Source organism: Phycodurus eques, chromosome 3 (assembly GCF_024500275.1).
Source record: "Phycodurus eques isolate BA_2022a chromosome 3, UOR_Pequ_1.1, whole genome shotgun sequence".
Taxonomy (NCBI): Eukaryota; Metazoa; Chordata; class Actinopteri; order Syngnathiformes; family Syngnathidae; genus Phycodurus; species Phycodurus eques.
The window spans coordinates 30640464-30661277 of record NC_084527.1 but is presented as its reverse complement, the minus strand read 5'-3'; the positions used below and the strand labels follow the sequence as shown (position 1 = coordinate 30661277).

Sequence of the window (20814 nt, the reverse complement as noted above, 5' to 3'; positions counted from 1 at the left end):
GGAATTTCATGGTCCAACGTTATGTCTAAGCTTCAGAATCGGCCGGCACGCCGTACGACTCCACGTAGCAGTGGCGAGCACACTGAGCCCTGATTAAGAGTTTTCCTTTCAGCAAGACAGATTCAGCATACATCTTGTTTCAAGGAAACATCATCAACTTGTTATTGACACTCTTTAATTGTTACCCACTGAAAATGTACTTCGTTGTTTTAGATCTATTTTTTTCCTGTTTATAAGCTCCACTAAGAGAAGACTTCAGTTCCGGTCTTTGATTTGTGCATCAGTGTCTTCCCAACATCATTTTAGGAACGTTTCCCTGTATGACAGACGAAATCTTCAGTTTAACGATATCGTTCAGCCTTTTTTTGCAGACATCATTTTTCAGAAAGTGGACAACCAGTTTGGACATGGCTCACAAATTACCCATGACCTTTTACGCATGACTTTTTTAATTTGATATACAGGCGTGGACAGACAAAAACAAAAAAAAGCGTGTCTTAAATATGCAACATTCTTCAAAAATAAAGCACACTATGGTCAATTTCAACACAATGACACAAAATATCACACCCCGAAAAATGAGGTGATCCCCGAAAATATCACTCCACAAATACAGTATGAGTGAAGTCTAGATACAGTCATATGTCAAGAAAAAAAAAACACTTTAGAGTGGATGGATCATGATACAGTACACAGACAGACCTTACAGTCTGTAATGGAAAACAAATGTCATAGTTTTCATTAACTGAAATTGCATGACAAAATCATCCTCCCTTGAAACATTCTGTTACTGGTCTTAACATCTCTGTGAGACTACATCATATTACCCTCTGTGGAAATAGAGGAAGTGAACAAAAATGCTCAAAAAAACCAAAACGTTTCAGTACAAGCTTTTTGCCAACAGTCTAAGGGAGCTGCACTGTGTGTTCTCCTCTGAGCTCCTCTGGTGGTGGAGAGGTTACACACCTCTACTGTAATGTGGACAAACTGATGTCATTCTGGCAGGGAGCTTAAAGTGCAAGCGGGTAAATTGCCAAGGGTGGGGATAGTAGGGCTAAAGGGGTAAAAGGGATCGTTGCAAGGTCTTATGGGCCAGAGCTGATGACTCATCTTCAGCGCCTGAAGGTGTGAATGTCATTGTGGAGGCTGAGCGAAGGGCTCGAGGGCCTGCTGTGTGTGCGACAGCTTCTACTGCAGCTGCAGCGTTGGATCCACATGATGTTTCTGAAGAAGCTCTCGCCGTCCAGGCAACGGAAGCGGAGCCGCATAGTGCGGGTGACGGAGGGCCTGCAGCAGCGGCCGTCGAGACAAGATCCGCAGGTGCGAGGGCGGTAGCGCTGTACTGTGGAGCATCCAGCAAAAGTGATTTGAACTGGCTCCTCCGGGCGAACAGTTCTCTGGCACTTCTTCCCCTACGCACAACATACAACAGATGCTTTTAAAATCACATCTAGAAGTCCTTTTAAATGTAAACAATGATCTCTGCCATTACTCCGAGAGCTTTCACATTCCTCATTTCAGTGTTTCTCTGCCTACCTTAATAGCCATAGGAAGCTCCCAGTCACAATGTCGGATCTGACAAAGCCTGGTTTCTCTGATTAGCTGACAGTCTGGGTTGTTGTTGGTGACACGACTTGATACTCCCATCCCACATGAAGTGGAGCATTCTGTCCAGTCAGTGGTTTGTGAAAAACAGCTGGACTCCAGTAACAAATCAGACTTCGGGAATGCTGTTATCTCTGTCAGAGAGAAAGGACGAGAACCAACAGTTCTAGATGGTCTTCATAACTATACCTGTGCATACATTATATGGGCAAAAGCCGGTCAGGTGGTTATTAATCCTACAGGGAGAAAAAAAAATAGAAGACAGATATGGAATGGGTCTCCCCGTTGCAATTATGCTGTGTCAGTCATGAAGGATTTGTTCAAGCAAACAAATCTTTTGCCTCAACACACTGAATGGAATCATTTAATGAACTGATTCGTTCCTTTCTCAGTTCAGTTGAGCTCAGCCGCGAGCGTGCCGGCAAAGTTGTGAGACTTCGACTAATGACGCAGACAGCGAGCGGGTGGGGCAGGGAGATGTCGTTCATTCGCAGTTAACGAATCGCTCAGTGATTGATTCTGCCCTGAGTGATTCTGATTCCTCCTCGTGGGAAAATGCTTTCATTGGCGTGCATTTCTCCAAACTAAAGGCTCATTTTGACTCAAGCCACATTGAAACAAACACACATAGATGTCCTTATTATCTTAACAGACAACACATAAACTTTAAAGTGGAGTGTGTAGGTCAGGCTACAAGTCCGTTAGGCTGTTTGGAGATTTAAAATAAATGTAAAATAACAACAACAAATCTAAAGGCTTTATTATATCTCTCCTCTGTGCCTATATGCATTACAGCTGCAATGTTTTTGTTTGTTTGTTTTATTTAAACTCTTTCCTAGTTAACTAGTTATTTGGTAAACTCCGTAACATAGAGGACTTGTATAGGCTGCAGTCTTTAGCGGATGTATCCCACTCAAAGTAAACCATCCCTCAGTCGGTGAACATGTTACAGAGTGAATGTGAACCTCGGGGCAGAATCATGAACTAATGGATGTACTGTAGCATTAAATGAGCCAGTAAATTAATCTTTTGAAGGAATCATTTTAATGAACTGATTCTATGATTGAGTACAGTCAAAAGAACTAAAGTTTCCATCATTACTTTGCAGCTACAAATCTATTCTGGGAAGACTCTCTGCAAGATGTTGGAGTGCGTCTACATTTGTGACGTGTGGCTGATAATCATCCCAAAGATGTACGATGGTGTTGAGGTCAGGGGATTCAAGTTCTTCCACACCAAACTAATCCAAGGACACCTTTATGATCTGGCTTTGAACATTTGGAACAGAAAAGGGCCTTGGAAGTTTTCGTTTTTTCCATACTGTCCAGTTTTGTGAAACTGTTGTGATGCTGAATGTATTGCTATTTCATTCAACGAAACCGAAATGCACTCTGTGGCTCATGTTTATGACCAAGAAAGACATCAAAAAAGAAGACTTTAAACATTACCTCTAAACATGGTCCCACCAGTGGCAGCTGGCTGGCGAGGCTGTGGATAGGGTGGCAGCAAAGCACTGATGTGGTTTGGCAGAGGCTGAATGTCTGACAGCGGGGTGTGTGTCTGTTCTCCTGTCTCTACGCTGATGTGGTTGTCGTCATCACAAAACCACTCCTCGCAGCAGCTGCGTTCTGGCCGTGCCAACCGGGGCCGTAAGCAGTGCGAGTTGGGAAGGGGAACTTGGTGAGGACAGAGGGGCATGCAACCCACCACTCCATCGATACAGGTGCACTGGTGCTGGCAGCTGGGCTGGAAGTTTTCACTGTGCTGGTACCACTCGTCGTTGAACTCGCAGGGTTGACCATGAGCCTTAGCTAGGGCACACAAGAAACACAAAACTATGAGAAACTTTTGATTGTTATTCAGGGACAGAGTAGAGGGAAAACACTCTCCAGTATTTGTATTTATTGCGGTGTTGACTTCAAAAGTTGTCAAAGATTTGATCTACAGTGGAACCTCAGGTTACGAATTTAATTAGTTCCATGATCCTGTTCTCAAACCGAAATGCTCGCAAACCGACTTAATATTTCCAATTGAAATGAATGGAAATGCAATTAATCTGTTTCAGTTGCAGAACAACTTTATATTTTCTTTATTTTGATTGTTGTGTGGTTCAAATCAAATACTGTACAAAATAGAAATTGGTGAAAACATTGTTTCTGATGATGAAGTAACAGTGGGTTCACTAGCAAATCACTGCGCAGTGTCTTATCCTTTTCAGGTACAGTAATGTTTTGCTCACTGTGGTCACTGCTAGGCCTAAATGGCCACCACCTCCCAGAATGCAGCGCAGCTTTTGTGTTGCATTGTGGGATGTGGCTGCCATTTCTGACACAAAACCAATTATGTTCATGCGGTGTTCTCCGCCTTCAGCATGCCATGACTGTTCGTAAACTGAAAATAGTATATAACCTGAGGTAATTTTTCTTTTCAAAAATTGTTCATACACTGAATTGTTCTTTAAACCAGGTTGTTCGTAAACCGAGGTTTCACTGTATTTTATGTTTTGATTCCCTTTTGGATCCAGACATTGGTGCTGCCAGACCATTTCAATGGTGAAAATTCTCTATTTAACACTGTGAATTTTTTTCAAAATGTTTCCTAATTCAGGGAATAATACACGAATTCAATATTTAGCGTATGCATCTTCTGAGATGAGTGAAATGAAAGTTTTGTTTTCAGCATGAGATGACATACAAATGGGACTTGAAGTGTTAATCCTGATCACTAACATGACATTATCTGATCGTCACCTCGGCACAGTCCTCTCTCTGGGTCTCCTCCAGCTCCGAATTGGCAGCGTAGCCCCTTGATGTGATCGCAGGGCTGAGTAACACTGCAGTCTTCATTGAACTGCCTTGCACATATTTTACAGCAGCCACAGTGGTCAGTCACCCAGCTGACACCAGCTGGACACATTGGGGATGAGGCAGCACAGGCGCAAACAGGTGAGCATTCATCATCTGCCTAAGGAGCAGGGTCAGAGGTTAACCTACAATTTGTAGTAGTTAAAGAAACATTAATGGATGTGGAATACTTGTTTGACAGCCTGATGAGAGTGCAGAAGCACAACAACTCACCATCACCACAGTACTGCAGACCACAAACAAGGTGAAAAAGATCTGGTGCAAACTAACAGTAAGGTAAAGCATCCTTGTTGCAGAGTTTGTTCAAAGTTAAAAAATAACAATAATAATAATAATAATAATTTTTAAAAAGCTATTTGGAAGAAAGCTATGTTCAAAGTGGAGTGTTGTCTTGTTAGTCAGTTCCAGAATGAGCCGTCCACAGGATCCTTGCAAATTAGTACACCAGTCAGCTCTGTTATGTGTCTCCACTGTCAGCTCAGCTCAGCTCAGCTCTACTTCATGAAGAGGTTTCCCCCAATAGGGCCTGTACTTATAGACACACATGGACCCACCCCCTCTGTGATATCATCAGTACAACAGAGGCAGAAGGTGGGACTGACAAAAATTTGGTCGAACGACTGAATACCTTGAGCTGAAAAATAAGTTGTTTGCCCTCGTTTGTACTGATGTAACAATTTAACCACATCCTGTCAAATGTGTCAGTTCATTTAGGAAACCCTCATCCCCACACACCAACTTAGAGGTGGACAGGTCTAGTCAGAGTTGACTGAAGTCATGAAGGTAGGAAAAACAACAGGTGTAATGGAAACTACAAAAAAGAAAAACATACTCCATCATGGTGGCGGCTTTGAACAGGGGATATGTTGAAATGGAGAAAGTCCCTGTGAACAACACTACACTGTGCTGTGCGGACACTGTAGCTCAGGACATCCTGTGTTCCCCCATCCTCTTTCCGAATGGGCCACTGTTCCAGGAAATACAGGCCTAATCTCGGGTTCTCATGAGTGGCAGGAAAAAGTCAGCATTCCCTTTGTCAGCCATCAGGCACGTTTGTTGGAGGGCAGGTAATTCATCACTTCAAGTGACAGATCTATCTATGCTCCTTCTGAGTGTCTGTGGTCCAGACACAGGTGACATGAGATCACTTTACAGTCTGTCTTTACTGCCACCATTTTTTTTATTTTTTTTTACACTGGTTTAGTGTGTCCTTTTGAATCCTGTTGACTTGAACTCTTTGCTATTGAACTTGGAAGCACCAAAATCATCTCACCACAAGGTCAGAGTTTTTAGCCATCAAGGACAAAACACCAACTGTACATTTGCACATGAAAAGAAGCCAAACTAGTAAAACTATAAGGGTACTGATGTATTCAAACGTGTGGCTTCTAAATTAGAGCCACTGCACACTACTCGCCTTCCAAGAGCAGGTGCTGTCATTCAAGTCTGAAGCTGCCGTGTAGTTTTGTGTGCATGTGGGAGGACACATACCACAGTGCACAAATTTACAGTGCCGTGAAAAAGTAATTGCCCCCTTCTCAAATTCTCATTTTTTTGCATAGTCCCCCCCCAACCCCCAATAATGTTTAAGATTAAGAAGATTTAAGATAAAACAAAGAAATAAAAAGGCCCTGTGTGAAAAGTACTGTAACCGGCCCCCCGTTAAATCATGAATTAACCGATTCACTGTGGCTAATCAGCTGAGTTCATTTTCACTGACCACACCCAACCCTGATTACCTCGAGACCTGTTCAATCAAGAAATCACTTAAATAGAACCTGTCTGACAAAATGACAGTGGTGTGCCGTGACGGCCTTCCGAGTTGTCTCAGATGGCCTAAATACCATCAAAAGCACTGACCTACAGTTACAACTTAATTAAATTATTAATTATTTATAATATTTATTATAATAAATAATATAATAAAACACATGCATTTATATAGTATATAATACAAATTCCGAAAACCTGAATATACTGACTACTGAAACAAAATGCCACGATCCAAAGGAATTCAGGAATCAAAGTTATTAATTATTAATTTAAGTCTCTTGTCTTCATTTCTTAGCATGACTCCCCTTCCAGTCATGTACAGTGCTGTATATGTAGATTTTTTTTTTGTCCAATCCGATTTAAGATTCTATGTGTTGCCATGTAAATGTAATCTGCCTCAAGGCCTTCAGAATCCCAAGTGCTGGCGTCAGCCATGTCAAACACACCGTTGAAATGGTCTAACCAATCAGATTTAAGATTCACCACTCTGCGCCTTCACGCAGGCTGAGTCATGGGGGTATTTTCCCCATCGTTCAGTTAAATAGTCCTCTGATTGGTTGAACTGACTATGTGTATGAGAACTAATTTACTGAAGAGGAGGATTTTGGACATGATTAGAAATAAATGTTCAAGGCCACTTAAAAAAAATAATAATAATCCACTTTGTGGTCCTAGGCCAACCAGCATGTCAGGCTTGTTTTCAACCTTGAAAGGATTTTGGGGCACTTTCAGAGGAGCATGTACTGTATGATCTTACACAGACAGGCAGGAGAAAAGAAAGCCATTTCTAAAGCTTTCGGATACCAGCAAACCACAGTGAGAGCCACAAGTGGAGGAAACACGGAGCAAAGGTGAACCTTCCCAAGAGTGGCCAGCCTAGAAAAATTACCCCAAGAGCAAAGTGACAACTCATCCAGGGATTACAAAGGAACCCAGGACAACATCTAAAGAACTGCTGGCCACCCTTGTCTCAGTTAAGGTCAATAAGGAAGAGACTGGGCAAAAATTGCATCTATGGCAGAGTTCCAAGGCAAAAACCACCGCTGACCAAAAATAATATAAAGGCTTGTCTTACTTTTGCAAAAAAAAACATGAGTGACTCCCAAGAATTTGGGAGACTATTCAAAGGACGGATGGGACGAAAGTTGTACTTTTTGGAAGGTCGTTACATCAGGTGTAAATGTAACAGCATTTTATAAAAAGAACATCATACCAATAGTCAAACATGGTGATGGAACTGTGATGGGCTGGGGCTGCTTTGGTATTTCAGGAACTGGACTACTTGCTGTGGTTGATGGAACCATCAATTCAGCTCTTGACCAGAAAATCCTAAAGGAGAATGTTCAGCCCTCAGTTCGTGACCTCAAGCTGAAGCACACTTGGGCTCTGCAGCAGGAAAACAATCCAAAACACTGAATGTCATTGGGGAAAGAAATAAAGGTTTTGGAGTGGCCTACTTAAAGTCTGGACTTAAATCCGATTGAAACGCCTTAAAAGGGTAGTTTGTGCTTGAAAACCTTCTATTAAAATTAAAACAATTCTGCAAGGAAGAGTGGGTCGAAATATCTCCACAGAGATGTGAAAGACTCATGAGCAGTTATCGAAAATGCTTGATTTGGGCTACTGAGCGTGGCCCAACCAGTTATTAGGGTTAGGGGGCTATTACTTTTTTTACACAGACCCAGGTAGCTTTGAATAGTTTTGTTTTCCTTATGTAAGTAGAATCAACATTTATAGAAAGCATTGTATGTTTACTTGATGATCTTAAACATTCAAATGTTGAAACGAATGCAAAAAAGAAAGATTCGAGAAGTGGGCAAATACTTTTCACGGCACTGTACATAAACAAACGCCCAGCTGTGTTGAAAGTCCACTGGGATGCTAGGCAGTATTTAGATGGTGGTGAAGGAGGTGAGGGGATGGTGGCCAGCACCTTGATGGGCAACAGCAGGGAGAAGGGCAGCAGTCTACATTCTTCAAATTCCTGGCCCACAAAGGCCGGATGTGTATACTGGCCACGCTGCGTCATGTTGGAGCAGAGGGGGGAGTCCTTACGAGGTGGGGGGTGGCGGGGGTGCCAGTTTGCCAGCCTCGAGCCTGGCCATGCGCCGACCATTGTTTGTCAGCTATCAACCATTTCCAATACATATGGAGGTCAGAGGTCATTTGCTATTCATAAGATTACATTTTGCAGGGTGTTGAGGCAGGCGCTGAAGAAGACTGGTAAGAATTCATAAAATAAATCGACCTCGGAAACATTTTAGCCAGTCGGTTCATCATCCTCTGCAAATCAGGAAGTAGCAATGAAAACAAAAGAAAAAAAACTCTGTTATAACAGTCTCCATTCTACTGGTTGGATTTCAAGTTAATATGGACCAAATAGCATTACTCAAACAACAAAGCTCTTGGTCGCTTTTGCACATTAGGCAAGCAAATCAGAGTCTTGCTTTTATATTGACCTAAAAGTAAAAGAGGAAGTGTAGCATATAACTACATATTTGGTCTAACACACAAAACCCATATTTTATGTCTGCAACAATTGCGCTCTTTGCTAATGGCTAATACGGTGTGATCCGTTTGTGAGTCCAGTGTCAGAACTTGAACGTCACAATTTACGTCTCAGACAAATTCCTCATACAAGTGTCCTTACAAAGCTCTGGTAAACTCTATTTATCACTCATCCCAATCTTAATGTGAATTGGCTCCATTTTCCCTGCATGCACATACAATTCATACCACAGCAGTCCGAGTCAATGACCAGCACAGTATTAGATTTCATAGATGGGTGTGAGCATATTACGTCATGAGATGTGGAGCATGAGATTTTGGAATAAATCAAAAGTAAGAAAAGGCAGACTAGTAGGTGTACTGGTTGGGGTAGAAGCAGGTGCGGCAGTTGGCTTCTGTCCAAGCAGAGGGAAGTCGTGGCCTGCACATTCCTCCACTGCATCTAATAGGAGCGATGACAGCAGAGAGAATAGAGCACCAGTAAGTGACCACAATGGCTATAATGAATGGCCTTTGTAAGTCAGACATGGGCAGGTGGCCTATGAATACTAGTCCAAACCTCAGCCTTGGGCCCATTTACATCCCACATTTAGTTTTTTTGCAGCCTGTGCATATGCAAAAGATAATATTTGACATGGCCCGTGTCATTCGCCTGCGTTGTACTGCTTACTTTCTACGCTGGGTTGCAAGGTAGGAGAAGATGTTCTCGTCTCTCACTTGTTTTCCACCACTCACACATCATTCGCTAAAACGGGCCACAGCATGTACTGTGGCACTCCGTGGCGATAACTGCTCGGCATGCGGTATTTGTGCAATTCATTTTGTCCTTTCCGTCAGTTACGTTATTGTTAATAATCTGGAAAAATGTGGGTGTCGAAACCTTTCACCAGGTATGACGTCCCTTACTACTACAACTACTACTATTAGTAATAATAATAATAATAATAATAATAATAGTAATATGGATGGATGGATGGATGATGTAGACGTTATTCATAAAGAACTTTGGTTTGACTTAACCCATCCATGCATCCATTTTCTGAGCTGCTTCTCCTCACTAGGGTCGCTGGTGCGCTGGAGCCTATCCCAGCTATCATTGGGCAGGAGGCGGGGTACAGCCTGAACTGGTTGCCAGCCAATCGCAGGGCACATACAAACAAACAACCATTCGCACTCACATTCACACCTATGGGCAATTTAGAGTTGTCAATTAACCGACCATACATATTTTTGGGATGTGGGAGGAAACCGAAGTGCCCAGAGAAAAATTGGATAAAATTACATTTGTTTAACACTATTTTAAAACATGTAAAAAAAACAAGAAAACACGTATCTCTGAGCAATGTTGCTTAATGGCACGGTAAACAATAAATAACAAAAGCCTTTACTAACGGATATCCTGTCGCGTCTGTTTACTGTTCCCAACCGTTTTCCCCTCAAAAATATGCTTTTTGCATGTAAAAGTAAGTTTTCTGTGTCACTGATGGTGTAGTGGTACACTCGCCTGACTTTGGTGCAGGCAGCGTGGCTTCAGTTCCCACTCAGTGATAGCGTGAATGTGGGTGTGAATTGTTCTCTATGTCTATATGTGCCCTGTGACTGACTGCCGACCAGTACAGGGTGTAGTCCGCCTTTCCCCCGTAGTCATCTGGTATAGGCTCCAGCTCCTGTGACCCGAACCAGGATAAGCGTTGTTGAAAATTGATGGAAGTAAGTTTTCTTGCTTTCAAGTTAACTGTTGTATCAAAGCTAATTAATTCTGGTAGAAAAAGTGAACTAAAAAAGTAAGTGGGACAGTTTACCCCAGGCTGGATTACTTTACCCGCTTGATTTCCCTGGTCTGTCTCAATTTACCCCAAACCAGGGGTAAAGTGAGACACAAGATCACTTTTTTTAAAACAATCATATTTTCACTGCCCTACATCCTGAATACATTCTGATCATTTCCATTGTGAGGAAACATCCTTAATTAACTAATTCACTGCCAGCCTTCCCAGTTAACATGGATATTTGACTTCTAAAGCCGTCAATGGCACTGAATGTGTTAATGGCACTTGCGACCTTCGATTTTTCTGTGTGAAGAAAACGTTTGGACGTCCCTGCTCTAAATTGTCGATCAGCGTGAATGTGACTTTGCACTCCTGTCCGTGTCAGCCCTATGATTCCCAGGTGATCGGAACAGGCAGGGACAATCACCTTTCACCCTAAATCATCTGGGATATGCTCCAGTTTCCTTGTGACCCTGAACAGTACAAGTGATATAGAAAATGGTAAGATGGAAGCAATCAAAAATATGTTTGTGCGAATAAGAAAACGCTTACATCAAACTGCAATACAAATGCCCATGGGACTTAGGAGTGGAGATTGCTCATTTTGACAGTTTAAAGGAGATTGGAGTTCTATATTGGATCCATTTGGCCTAAAATAAATAATAAATAAATACTTGTAACTGTCTGACTCTTTGCATGTGATTGAGCCTCGGTGGAGTATTTATTTATTGATTTTTTTTTAAAGCAAGAATGAAAATAGAGTTCAAAAGAGAGCTCAACAAACTGCAAACTGTTGCAAGATGTTGCACAAACAAAGTTATTCTGATTGATCACAATCTGAGAAGTGGATTTGAGGTAAACACACACAGACACATACACACACACACACAAAGGGAGTGGGTAGAGCCATCAACACTGATGCAGCCTTTCCCTCCAGTGAATCTGAGGTTTCCTAAACTGTATCCTGCATATTTAGTAATGTAGAATAAACAAACTGGCATTTCAAAGGGACTTTAGTGTGGGAGCTGGCGGTATGGCCGCCTGACACAGAGAGTGCCCTGTTTGCGGCGGAGGAAAGGTGGCACCACTACACAGCATTGCCTGTGATTCAGCGCGGAAAATGTTATCACAGTAAATGCGTAAACAGAAAATGTTCCAGGGCTCCCCTTCGGGAAGTAGGACACAAACACTGTGCTTGAGGTGACTGGAAAGTGCTTCGTAGCGTATAAAAAATGAAGTCACATTTGATCGAGAAATGACAGCACGGGCTTTGAAAGTGTCATGAAGGGTCACGGATACACTCATTGCAATTTGTCTCTCTTAGCAAAGAAGTGTGATTATTTGTTTTTTTTGTTTGATTATTTGTCTATAGTAAAAAGAAAAAGGAAAAAACTATCTGAACAATGTTGATATTTAGGTGTTTGCAATATAATATGTATACCACATTCATATTATAGGTACTGTGAGTCCAGTTAAATATTTATAATGGTCATATATGTCAGTGAAAACCTCCCCTCTTGGACATTCTCGTTTCTAAAATTTGGAATGAGGCTAAACTTTTCAGCCAAAAGCCTTTAATGCTGCACAAATCACTGAGGTGTTATGGCATTAAAGATTTCATATCATGTCAGTGTACCTCGCAAGACTTATTTTCAGACAGCATCAAAGGATTAGGACATGTTTTGCTTTTTCATTTCGCATGTATGTACACCATGAAGTGCAGCAGTGAGCTGTGTGTGTGTGTGTGTGTGTGTGTGTGTAAAGAAGCTTCCATTTCTTCATCCATCTGCACGCTCAGCACTATGGAGTAGTGTTTGCAAAGCATTCATGCTGGAAATAACATCAGCATTTGTCAGATTTAGCTTTAAAACAATGTTTTAAAAAACTGGTGTCAATTGTGGACTTACTTTTTACACATTTTCAAAAATATTTGTTAACTTTGACATATTAAAGGTAAGGTAGAGTTGCCACTTTTCGTCATACATGTTAAAACGGTCTGTATGACCTGACAGTAGAATATTATTAAAATTATCCTTTGAAAAATCATCCCTTTCGGACACCATTTTCATTCATTCATTCAGTTTCCATACCGCTTATCCTCACTAGGGTCGCAGGCGTGCTGGAGCCTATCCCAGCTATCTTCGGTTGAGACGCGGGGTACACCCTGAACTGGTCGGCAGCCAATTGCAGGGCACATATACACAAACAACCATTCACGTTCACATTCACACCTACGGGCAATTTAGAGTCTTCAATTAACCTACCATGCATGTTTTGGGGATGTGGGAGGAAACCCAAGTATGTGGAGAAAACCCACACAGGCACGGGGATAACATGGAAAATCCACACAGGCAAGGCCGGATTTGAACCCGGGTCCTCAGAACTGTGAGGCAGATGTGCTGACCAGTTGTCAAATGTGCTGCCCTATGAGAGGAGTTGCTTTTGGATTTTTAATAGTGGTGTGGTGAATCAAAATAAAGGTTTGGTCAGAACACGAGTCACTGATGGTGTAGTGGTACACTCGTCTGACTTTGGTGCAGGCAGCGTGGGTTCAGTTCCCGCTCAGTGACAGTGTGAATGTGAATGCGAATGGTTGTCTGTGTCTATATGTGCCCTGCAACTGACTGGCGACCAGTTCAGGGTGTAGTCTGCCTCTCGCCCAAGGTCATCTGAGATAGGCGCCAGCACACCTGCGACCCTAAACGGTACGGAAAATCGATGGATTGATGGAATGCTCTTCTGCTATGTCTCCCTACTCATTAAACAAGGCCATGATTAAGAGCAAACAAATTAAAAACTACTTAGTTTAATGATCAATCAAAAAATAAAGAGACTGAAGCTGTGCAATAAATAAAATACAAAAAAATGAAACTCTTGCATATTGTATTTGAACTGGAACAGATGGATAATTGTAATAAAGCTAGATATACTGTAAATGCAGGGATTGGGAACCTATGGTTCACGAGCCACATGTGGCTCTTTTGAGGAATGCATCTGGCTCACAGATAAATCTTACAAATTTTTGTAAAAATAGTTTGAAGCTAAATGTGACAAAAAGTTGCTGATAGTTTCATCATGAGACACTTTACAAATGGCAGTCCATAGGTACTGTATCGCGCAGTTTTGTTGGGACTGATACCGCCGCAAAATATTTCAAGTTGACTGAGATGAATTGAGGCCTGTTATCAATTGTGATAATGGTACATTTACATAACGTCAGGCACACCCCAGCAAGCAAACAGGGATGAAAGGAAGAAGTCAGTGGCAACCTTGATTATGACAGATCCGGCGGGCCACACATCAAAGCTCTTCGGAGATGTTCACCTGGATGTTGGTCCATGGGGTGATTGGCCACATTAGGGGGTGTCGAGGAGGAGGAGATGGTTTACGGTCCTGTGCAGTCTTTCACGATGGTTTCCACATCTCTACTGATACCTGGCCACCAGACAGTATGGCGTATAGTTTCACCCTCACAACACCCAGGTGTCCCTCCTGGACCATGGCTAGAACACAGGCCCTCAAGCTGTTGGGACCACTCTCCCTCACATGCTAGCAACACATAGTGACATGCAGAACAATTAAATGCTCTTCAACTTAATGGCAGAAGGTATATACAATAATTAACCTGTGTATCCACTTTTCTGACACTTTAGTTTGGTGGTGTGTGGTGAGATTCTTCTAATGTAAAGACACTATTTGTGCCTTGGCTAAATGAACTTGTGTATAGTACTCTTGCACCCAAAAAGTCTACTGTCTCTCTCTTCTGGACAAATGAGGTTACTGCACTAGATGTTGTACATATACTGTTTGTCCTCGGTGGGGCCGCAGCCCGCAAATGAGCTGGCCGGTGCTATCCCAGCCGACTTTGGGACTGGTTGCCTGTCAATGGCAGAGCACGTATAGAAAAGCGCCTGGAGAAAACCGTTGCAAGCGAGGGGAAAACATGCCTGCCAACTCCACACAAGAGGGCCTTAGCTGAGATTTGATCCCAGGACCTCTCAACTGTGAGACAGACATGCTAACCACTTTCTCACCGTGCTGCTATGAGCTGAATGTAAATCAGGCTAATCAGTTCTTCGAGAGGTCTAGTTAATTCTAAACAGGATAGTTCAACATGGTATAACATTTCAGTTATTATTGTAAGTGTTAATAGTTATGGTGTGTTTGTAAGGAAGGAATGGAAAGATTTTCTAGATAGATATGAATGATTCCACAAATATATCCCCTTCCTTACTTTGGGAGACAGAGAAGCTGTAATTAAAGGCAAAATCATTTCATACTCTACCTACAAGAATAAAAACAAGAACGAAACTTGGAAGGCGAATTGGAGATGAAACTCAAACAACAACAATGAATCCGACAGACCTACTTCGGAACCAACTTTATAATGCTAAACAACTTGATTGCATATTATCAAAAAGAACAGAGTTCCTACTACAACGGCTAAGATGCACTAATTTTGAGCAAAAGAGGATAGATGTTCTTAAATGTACCGTAAAATTCCCCTCTCGGTTGTGTTTTGTGTGTGTTTTGAGTTTCAGTAAACATTTGTAATCGAGAACTCAAAATGTCATAAAGTGTAGCAACCTTCAGATTACGAGACTGATAAAAAAAGGTTTTTCATCATTTCTCCTAAAGTTTATACTTGTAAAAAGTGACAAGGTGCCCTTTTTGAGACATTAGTTGGATCTTTTCTCCTCAATTAATACGAATTTTATTTGACCAATATACGCTACAGTAATAAACTAAAAACAATTGTCTTATCATTCGATGCCGAAAAAAGCGTTTGACAAAGTTAACTGTTTTTTCTTTTTTTCTTTTTTGCTGTACTTCACAAATTTGGCTTCGGTGACTGGATCGCAACGTGATACAACTCACCCAAAGCAACTGTCACCACAAATGGGGTCACATCACAAAGTTTCACTTTTCAAAGAGGAAGTAGACAAGGTCTTCTCTCGCCCCTGCTATTCGCACTGTTTTTCGAACCACTGACAATAGCAAAACAGCATAACACTAATATTAAAGGTATCTGTACTCCTGTGACAGAACACAAAATCAATCTTTACGTCGATGATATCCTTCCTTATTTACAAGAGCCCAAGGCATAACTTCTAACGGTTTTTAACCTCATTAAGACATTGTCGCAGTTATCAGAATATGCTATCAATTGGTCAAAATCAATAATACTCCCTATAATGACTCACTTATGGAATCCCCTTTCCTATTCCGACAGGGAATATCAAAAATCTTGACATTAATATCTCAGCAATACTTATAGAGTTAAATATTTTAAATCGTGTACCTCTACTGGAAATTTTTTTTTGTGATCATTTAAAACGTTGGAACAGCCTACCTATCTCACTTTTAGGGCGTATAGCTACAGTAAAAAATGAAAACATGACCACAAATTAACTATTTATTTTTAATCATCCCATTCAAACCCACATTAATATGGTTCCAAATGCTAGACTCTGACATTTTAAATTTTTACTCTAAAAATAAGAAAAATAGAATTAGCCTAGTTACCCTTTAGAAAAGTAAAACAGAAGGGTGACTTGATGTACCCAACTTCAAACACTATTACTTAGCTAGCCAAATGCAGTACCTTATTAAATGCTTACATCCAAATGTTGAAGAACAATCTTGGCTGGAACTAGAACAGTAAAACTGCAATAAGCACCAAATTTTCAGAACTCCCATTTATTAACACAAATCTCAAACGCCACAATTGTTTTAAGAATCCGATTATTGCCTCTACTTGATCATTGGTGGAAAAGTCTAGAAACCACACAATCTCAGTCAACACTATATCATTCCTCCCCAATCTGGCACAATCACGATTTTGAGATTAACAAAATACCCCTTTACTGCGTCACATGGGAACCAAGTGGAATTGATCGCCTACATCACTGATTCAAAAATAATGCCGTCAAGTCATGTGAACGCTTATTCCAAGAATTTCAAATGAGAGGTGGTAACTTCTTTCAATGCTATGAAGTAAGAACAACAATCCTAGAAAGATTCTCAACGCACGTGAACACTCGAGAACTCGAGTTTTTGTTCAGAAAATAATAGAACTACTCCCACAAAACAAAAAAAAAACTCCTTTCAAAAGTATACAAATTAATCTCAAGTACTAATTTAAAACTCTTACCAATCGCAAAATGGGCATTGTACACTTGAACAGCGCTTCTGGTCACTAGTTACACAGAAACTCTCCTCAGTTTTTAACTGTTGGATTCCAATTTCTCCTAATCTTTGTTGCGTGATTTAAAAAGTATAGCTCTTCCAAATAAACATGCTCAACCAATAACCTGTAATTCTTGCAATCGCTTAAAAAAACAATTTTGTTAAACCGGAAAGAAAAACAAGAGCCCAACATTATCCAATGGCAAAATCTTGTCAATGAGTATATTAAATTAGAAAATATCTGCTAAACATAATCACCAAATGCATAACTTTAAGAAAATCTGTTCACCTTTCTTTAAAATAGTGAACCTTGGTTCTTCATTGCTTGGGAAAGAATGTCATACAGAAATGTAATGTAATATGAACAAATGATATCTTCTCATTTTAGACCCCTGTGTACGCCATAGGGTCACTTGCATGTACTTTAACCTCTATCCTTCTGGATCTGCAATGTGGGCCTCCTCCTCTTGGGTCTGATTGTGTCCGTGTTGCCCTCCTGGGGCGTGTTGACCTCCTGGGGGTGCCGGGTTTTTTAACAGTTTTGTTGTTAACAAAGCTAAACTCAACCACGAACTCCCTGAATACAAGCAGCACATCGACTGTCCTACCAGGGAAAATAATACTTTAGACCACTGCTACACTACGGTAAGAAACGCATACCGTGCTATACCTCGTGCAGCCCTGGGCTCGTCTGATCACTGCTTAATTCACTTAACACCGACGTACAGGCAAGAACTTAAATGCACGAAGCCTACAGTGAAAACAGTGAAAACGTGGACCAATGAAGCCAAGATGGAACTTCAAAACTGTTTAGACTGCACAGACTGGAGTGTCTTTGAAAATTCAGCTGGCAGCCTGGATGAATATACAGACACTGTCACATCCTATATCAGTTTCTGTGAAGAGGTTTGTGTACCAACAAAATAATTTCGCACATTCAACAACAACAAGCCGTGGTTCACTGCTAAACTTAAGCAGCTTCGCCAAGCTAAGGAGGACGCATATCAGAGCGGGGACAGGGCCCTGTATAATCGAGCTAGAAACCAGCTGACTAAAGAAATTAACATTGCAAAGAGGAACTATGCAGCAAAGTTGGAAAAACAGTTTAGCTCAAACGACTCCAAATCAGTCTGGCATGCATTCCAATCGCTGACTAATTACAAGCGACGATCCCCCCAAGCTGAGAACAATAGCACACTAGCCAACGACTTGAATACCTTCTACTGCAGATTTGAAAAAGGACAGTTTCACACCACACACACACCCGGCCGCACCCGCGACCACAATTACCCCTCTGACTTCTGCGTTAACCATCCATGAACATGATGTTAGACGCATCTTCAAACAACAAAAGATTAACAAAGCGGCAGGCCCGGACCATGTGTCCCCATCCTGCCTCAAAGTCTGCGTGGACCAGCTCGCTCCAGTCTTCAGTCAGATCTTCAATAGATCTCTGGAAATGTGCAAAGTTCCATCCTGTTTCAAACGCTTCACCATCATTCCAGTCCCCAAGAAACCTGCAATCTCGAGTCTGAATGACTACAGGCCTGTCGCTTTGACATCTGTGGTCATGAAGTCCTTTGAACTTCTCGTGCTGGACCACCTCAAGAGTGTCACAGGTCCCCTGCTGGACCCCCTGCAGTTTGCCTACCAAGCGAACAGGTCTGCGGATGATGCAGTCAACATGGGACTGCACTTCATCCTAGAACACCTCCAGCTCAGAGTCTCACCTGCCAGTGGATTTACAGCTTTCTGACGGGAAGGACACAGCAGGTCAGGCTGGGGGAGGCCACCTCATCCACACGCAGCATCGGCACTGGGGCGCCCCAAGGTTGTGTCCTCTCTCCGCTGCTCTTCTCTCTCTACATGAACGACTGCACCTCACCGAACCCAACTGTCAAACTCCTGGAGTTTCCAGATGACACCACTGTCATCGGGTTAGGGTTAGGGTTAGACTGTAGAGATGATCGTGGACTTCAGGAGGCATCCTTCGCCACAGCTGCTCCTCACGTTGTCCAGCTGCCTTGTGTCAACCGTCGAGCCCTTCAAGTTCCTTGGAATTACAATCTCTCAGGACCTGAAGTGGGCGACCAAAATCAACTCCGTCCTCAAAACGGTCCAGCAGAGGATGTACTTCCTGCGGCTTCTGAGAAAGCACGGCCTGCCACCGGAGCTGCTGAGACAGTTCTACACAGCAGTCATCGAATCAGTCCTGTGTTCTTCCATCACAGTCTGGTTTGGTGCTGCTACAAAAAAGGACAAACTCCGACTGCAACGGACAATCAAAACTGCTGAAAGGATTGTCGGTACCCCCCTACCCACCATTGAGGACTTGCACGCTGCCAGAACTAAGACAAGGGCGTGCAAAATCCTCTCGGACCCTCCGCACCCCGGTCACCAGCTCTTCCAGCTCCTTCCCTCAGGTAGGCGCTACCGATCAACGCAAACTAGAACTAGTAGACATTCCAACAGCTTCTTCCCTCTTGCGATCAACTTCTTAAACACCTAACCTACAATTCCATTACAACAAGCTGGCAATTTTTTGACTTGAGTTCGTTGTCACATTTCTGTGGGGCCAATTATGTATTACTCGTGCACTCACTGTAGTTGTCTCGCCATGCTGCACTATTTGCATATACTGGCCACTCATGCCAAAGTAGCATCTGCTCCATTTGCACCCTGATTGAGGAGTATCTGTAACATTTGCACAACCAACATTGTTCCAGATGATCGCACTACTCGTCACTTTAAACCGCATACACTCCTTGAAGTCTCAGCGCCCTTTGCACAATGGTCATTGCACCGAACTATTGCAATATTAGTCATTCGAACTGCTCTAAGTGCTAGAGGACTCTGCATCTTTTTGCACAATTGTTTTTTTGTCAATGTCTTTATGTCTCCAAAGTGTTCTGTAAATTGATTGTCTGTTGTACTAGAGCGGCTCCAACTACCGGAGACAAATTCCTTGTGTGTTTTGGACATACTTGGCAAATAAAGATGATTCTGATTCTGATTCCAGCACATACAAATCCACCATTCTCTAAGGCCATGCAGCTGAACAGGACAGGTTAAAAAAAAAAAAAAAAAAAAAATGATGGTGCTGGCTCGAACCCCATTTCTGACACCAAATGTTTTGGCAAATCATTTTCTGACAGAATAAGTAAGGAATGAAGACATCACATACACACATAGAATCAGTTTACTGGTAAACTGGGAATGTCTTTGTTATCATGATCATTCAATTGTGTTGTAGTCCTGAATTAATTACTTACTTGGTATTTCAGTTTTGTCATAGTGTCTCGCAAAATGAACACACAAGCACTGGAATGCTATATCTAGCCATAGTGAAACAGTTGTGCTCAGCCACGTGTCTCAGCCCTTACAGATCTATTTGCGTACAGGAAGGGCGTGGGACAAGCTCATGTACTACAACACCCACAAAAACACAGGGAGAGTATACATATTCAATGCAGAAAACGTCAGAGCCCACACAGAATGAAACACGGAACCTTCTTTTTCTGAGGTAACCTTCCTAGTAACGAGGGCACTGTGCTGCCATTTATCTGTGAGACTTCAGCTCACTGAGAACCTTAGGAGCTTTTTTTGTGTTTAAGGTTTTGTGATACCGTCACTGAATGGTACCTACCATGATACAGAGCAGGGTTCTACAACCCTAAATACTGAAACAGCTATTTGACCGGTCTCTCACAGAAAATACATAAATGAACGTAACGAGAGCCACAAAACATGTTTGACACTTAAAGTGGGGATAACGCTGCAAATTCCGATAGTCATTATTTTTTTTTTTTTGTATATATAAGAAACTATCGTGTTGCTTTTAAGAAATCAATGAGCTGCTACAGAGAAACACATTTTATTTCTTCATGAAACAAAAACCTGTTTAAGTCTTTAAAAAGACGCTTGGTTGAAGCTGTCAAATAAAATAAAATCTTTTTGAGTTCGCCATTTATTAATGAAATTAAAGCCAAGCTTAAATTCTCCACCTGCAGCGACCCAAAAATCCTGTCTGCTTTTGTTTCATCGTCATTTTATCACGTGTGGAGTGAATTAAAAAAATTGCTTTTTCACTCAACAATGTAAAATAT

At 41.8% G+C, this 20814-nt stretch overlaps 1 protein-coding gene across 1 annotated transcript; it reads right to left on the bottom strand.

Annotated features, from left to right (window-relative positions):
- Window positions 1-467: 467 nt before the first annotated feature.
- Window positions 468-4956, bottom strand: ccn1l2 (cellular communication network factor 1, like 2). The gene is made up of 5 exons (XM_061671077.1): window positions 4683-4956; window positions 4356-4569; window positions 3054-3416; window positions 1537-1739; window positions 468-1412 (listed from the first exon to the last, which is right to left on the bottom strand). The coding sequence occupies exons 1-5, from the start codon at window positions 4752-4754 to the stop codon at window positions 1113-1115; spliced, it is 1152 nt and encodes a 383-aa protein (XP_061527061.1). The 5' UTR covers window positions 4755-4956; the 3' UTR covers window positions 468-1112.
- Between the last annotated feature and the right edge of the window lie 15858 nt (window positions 4957-20814).

Excerpts from the sequence above, each read along its gene's own strand:
- ccn1l2 (XM_061671077.1), bottom strand. The coding sequence starts at position 4,754 with ATGCTTTACCTTACTGTTAGTTTGCACCAGATCTTTTTCACCTTGTTT. Across the intron at positions 3,417-4,355 it reads AGAGAGAGGACTGTGCCGAG|CTAAGGCTCATGGTCAACCC; the intron begins GTGACGATCAGA and ends TGTGTGCCCTAG. Across the intron at positions 1,740-3,053 it reads TGGTGGGACCATGTTTAGAG|AGATAACAGCATTCCCGAAG; the intron begins GTAATGTTTAAA and ends TCTCTCTGACAG.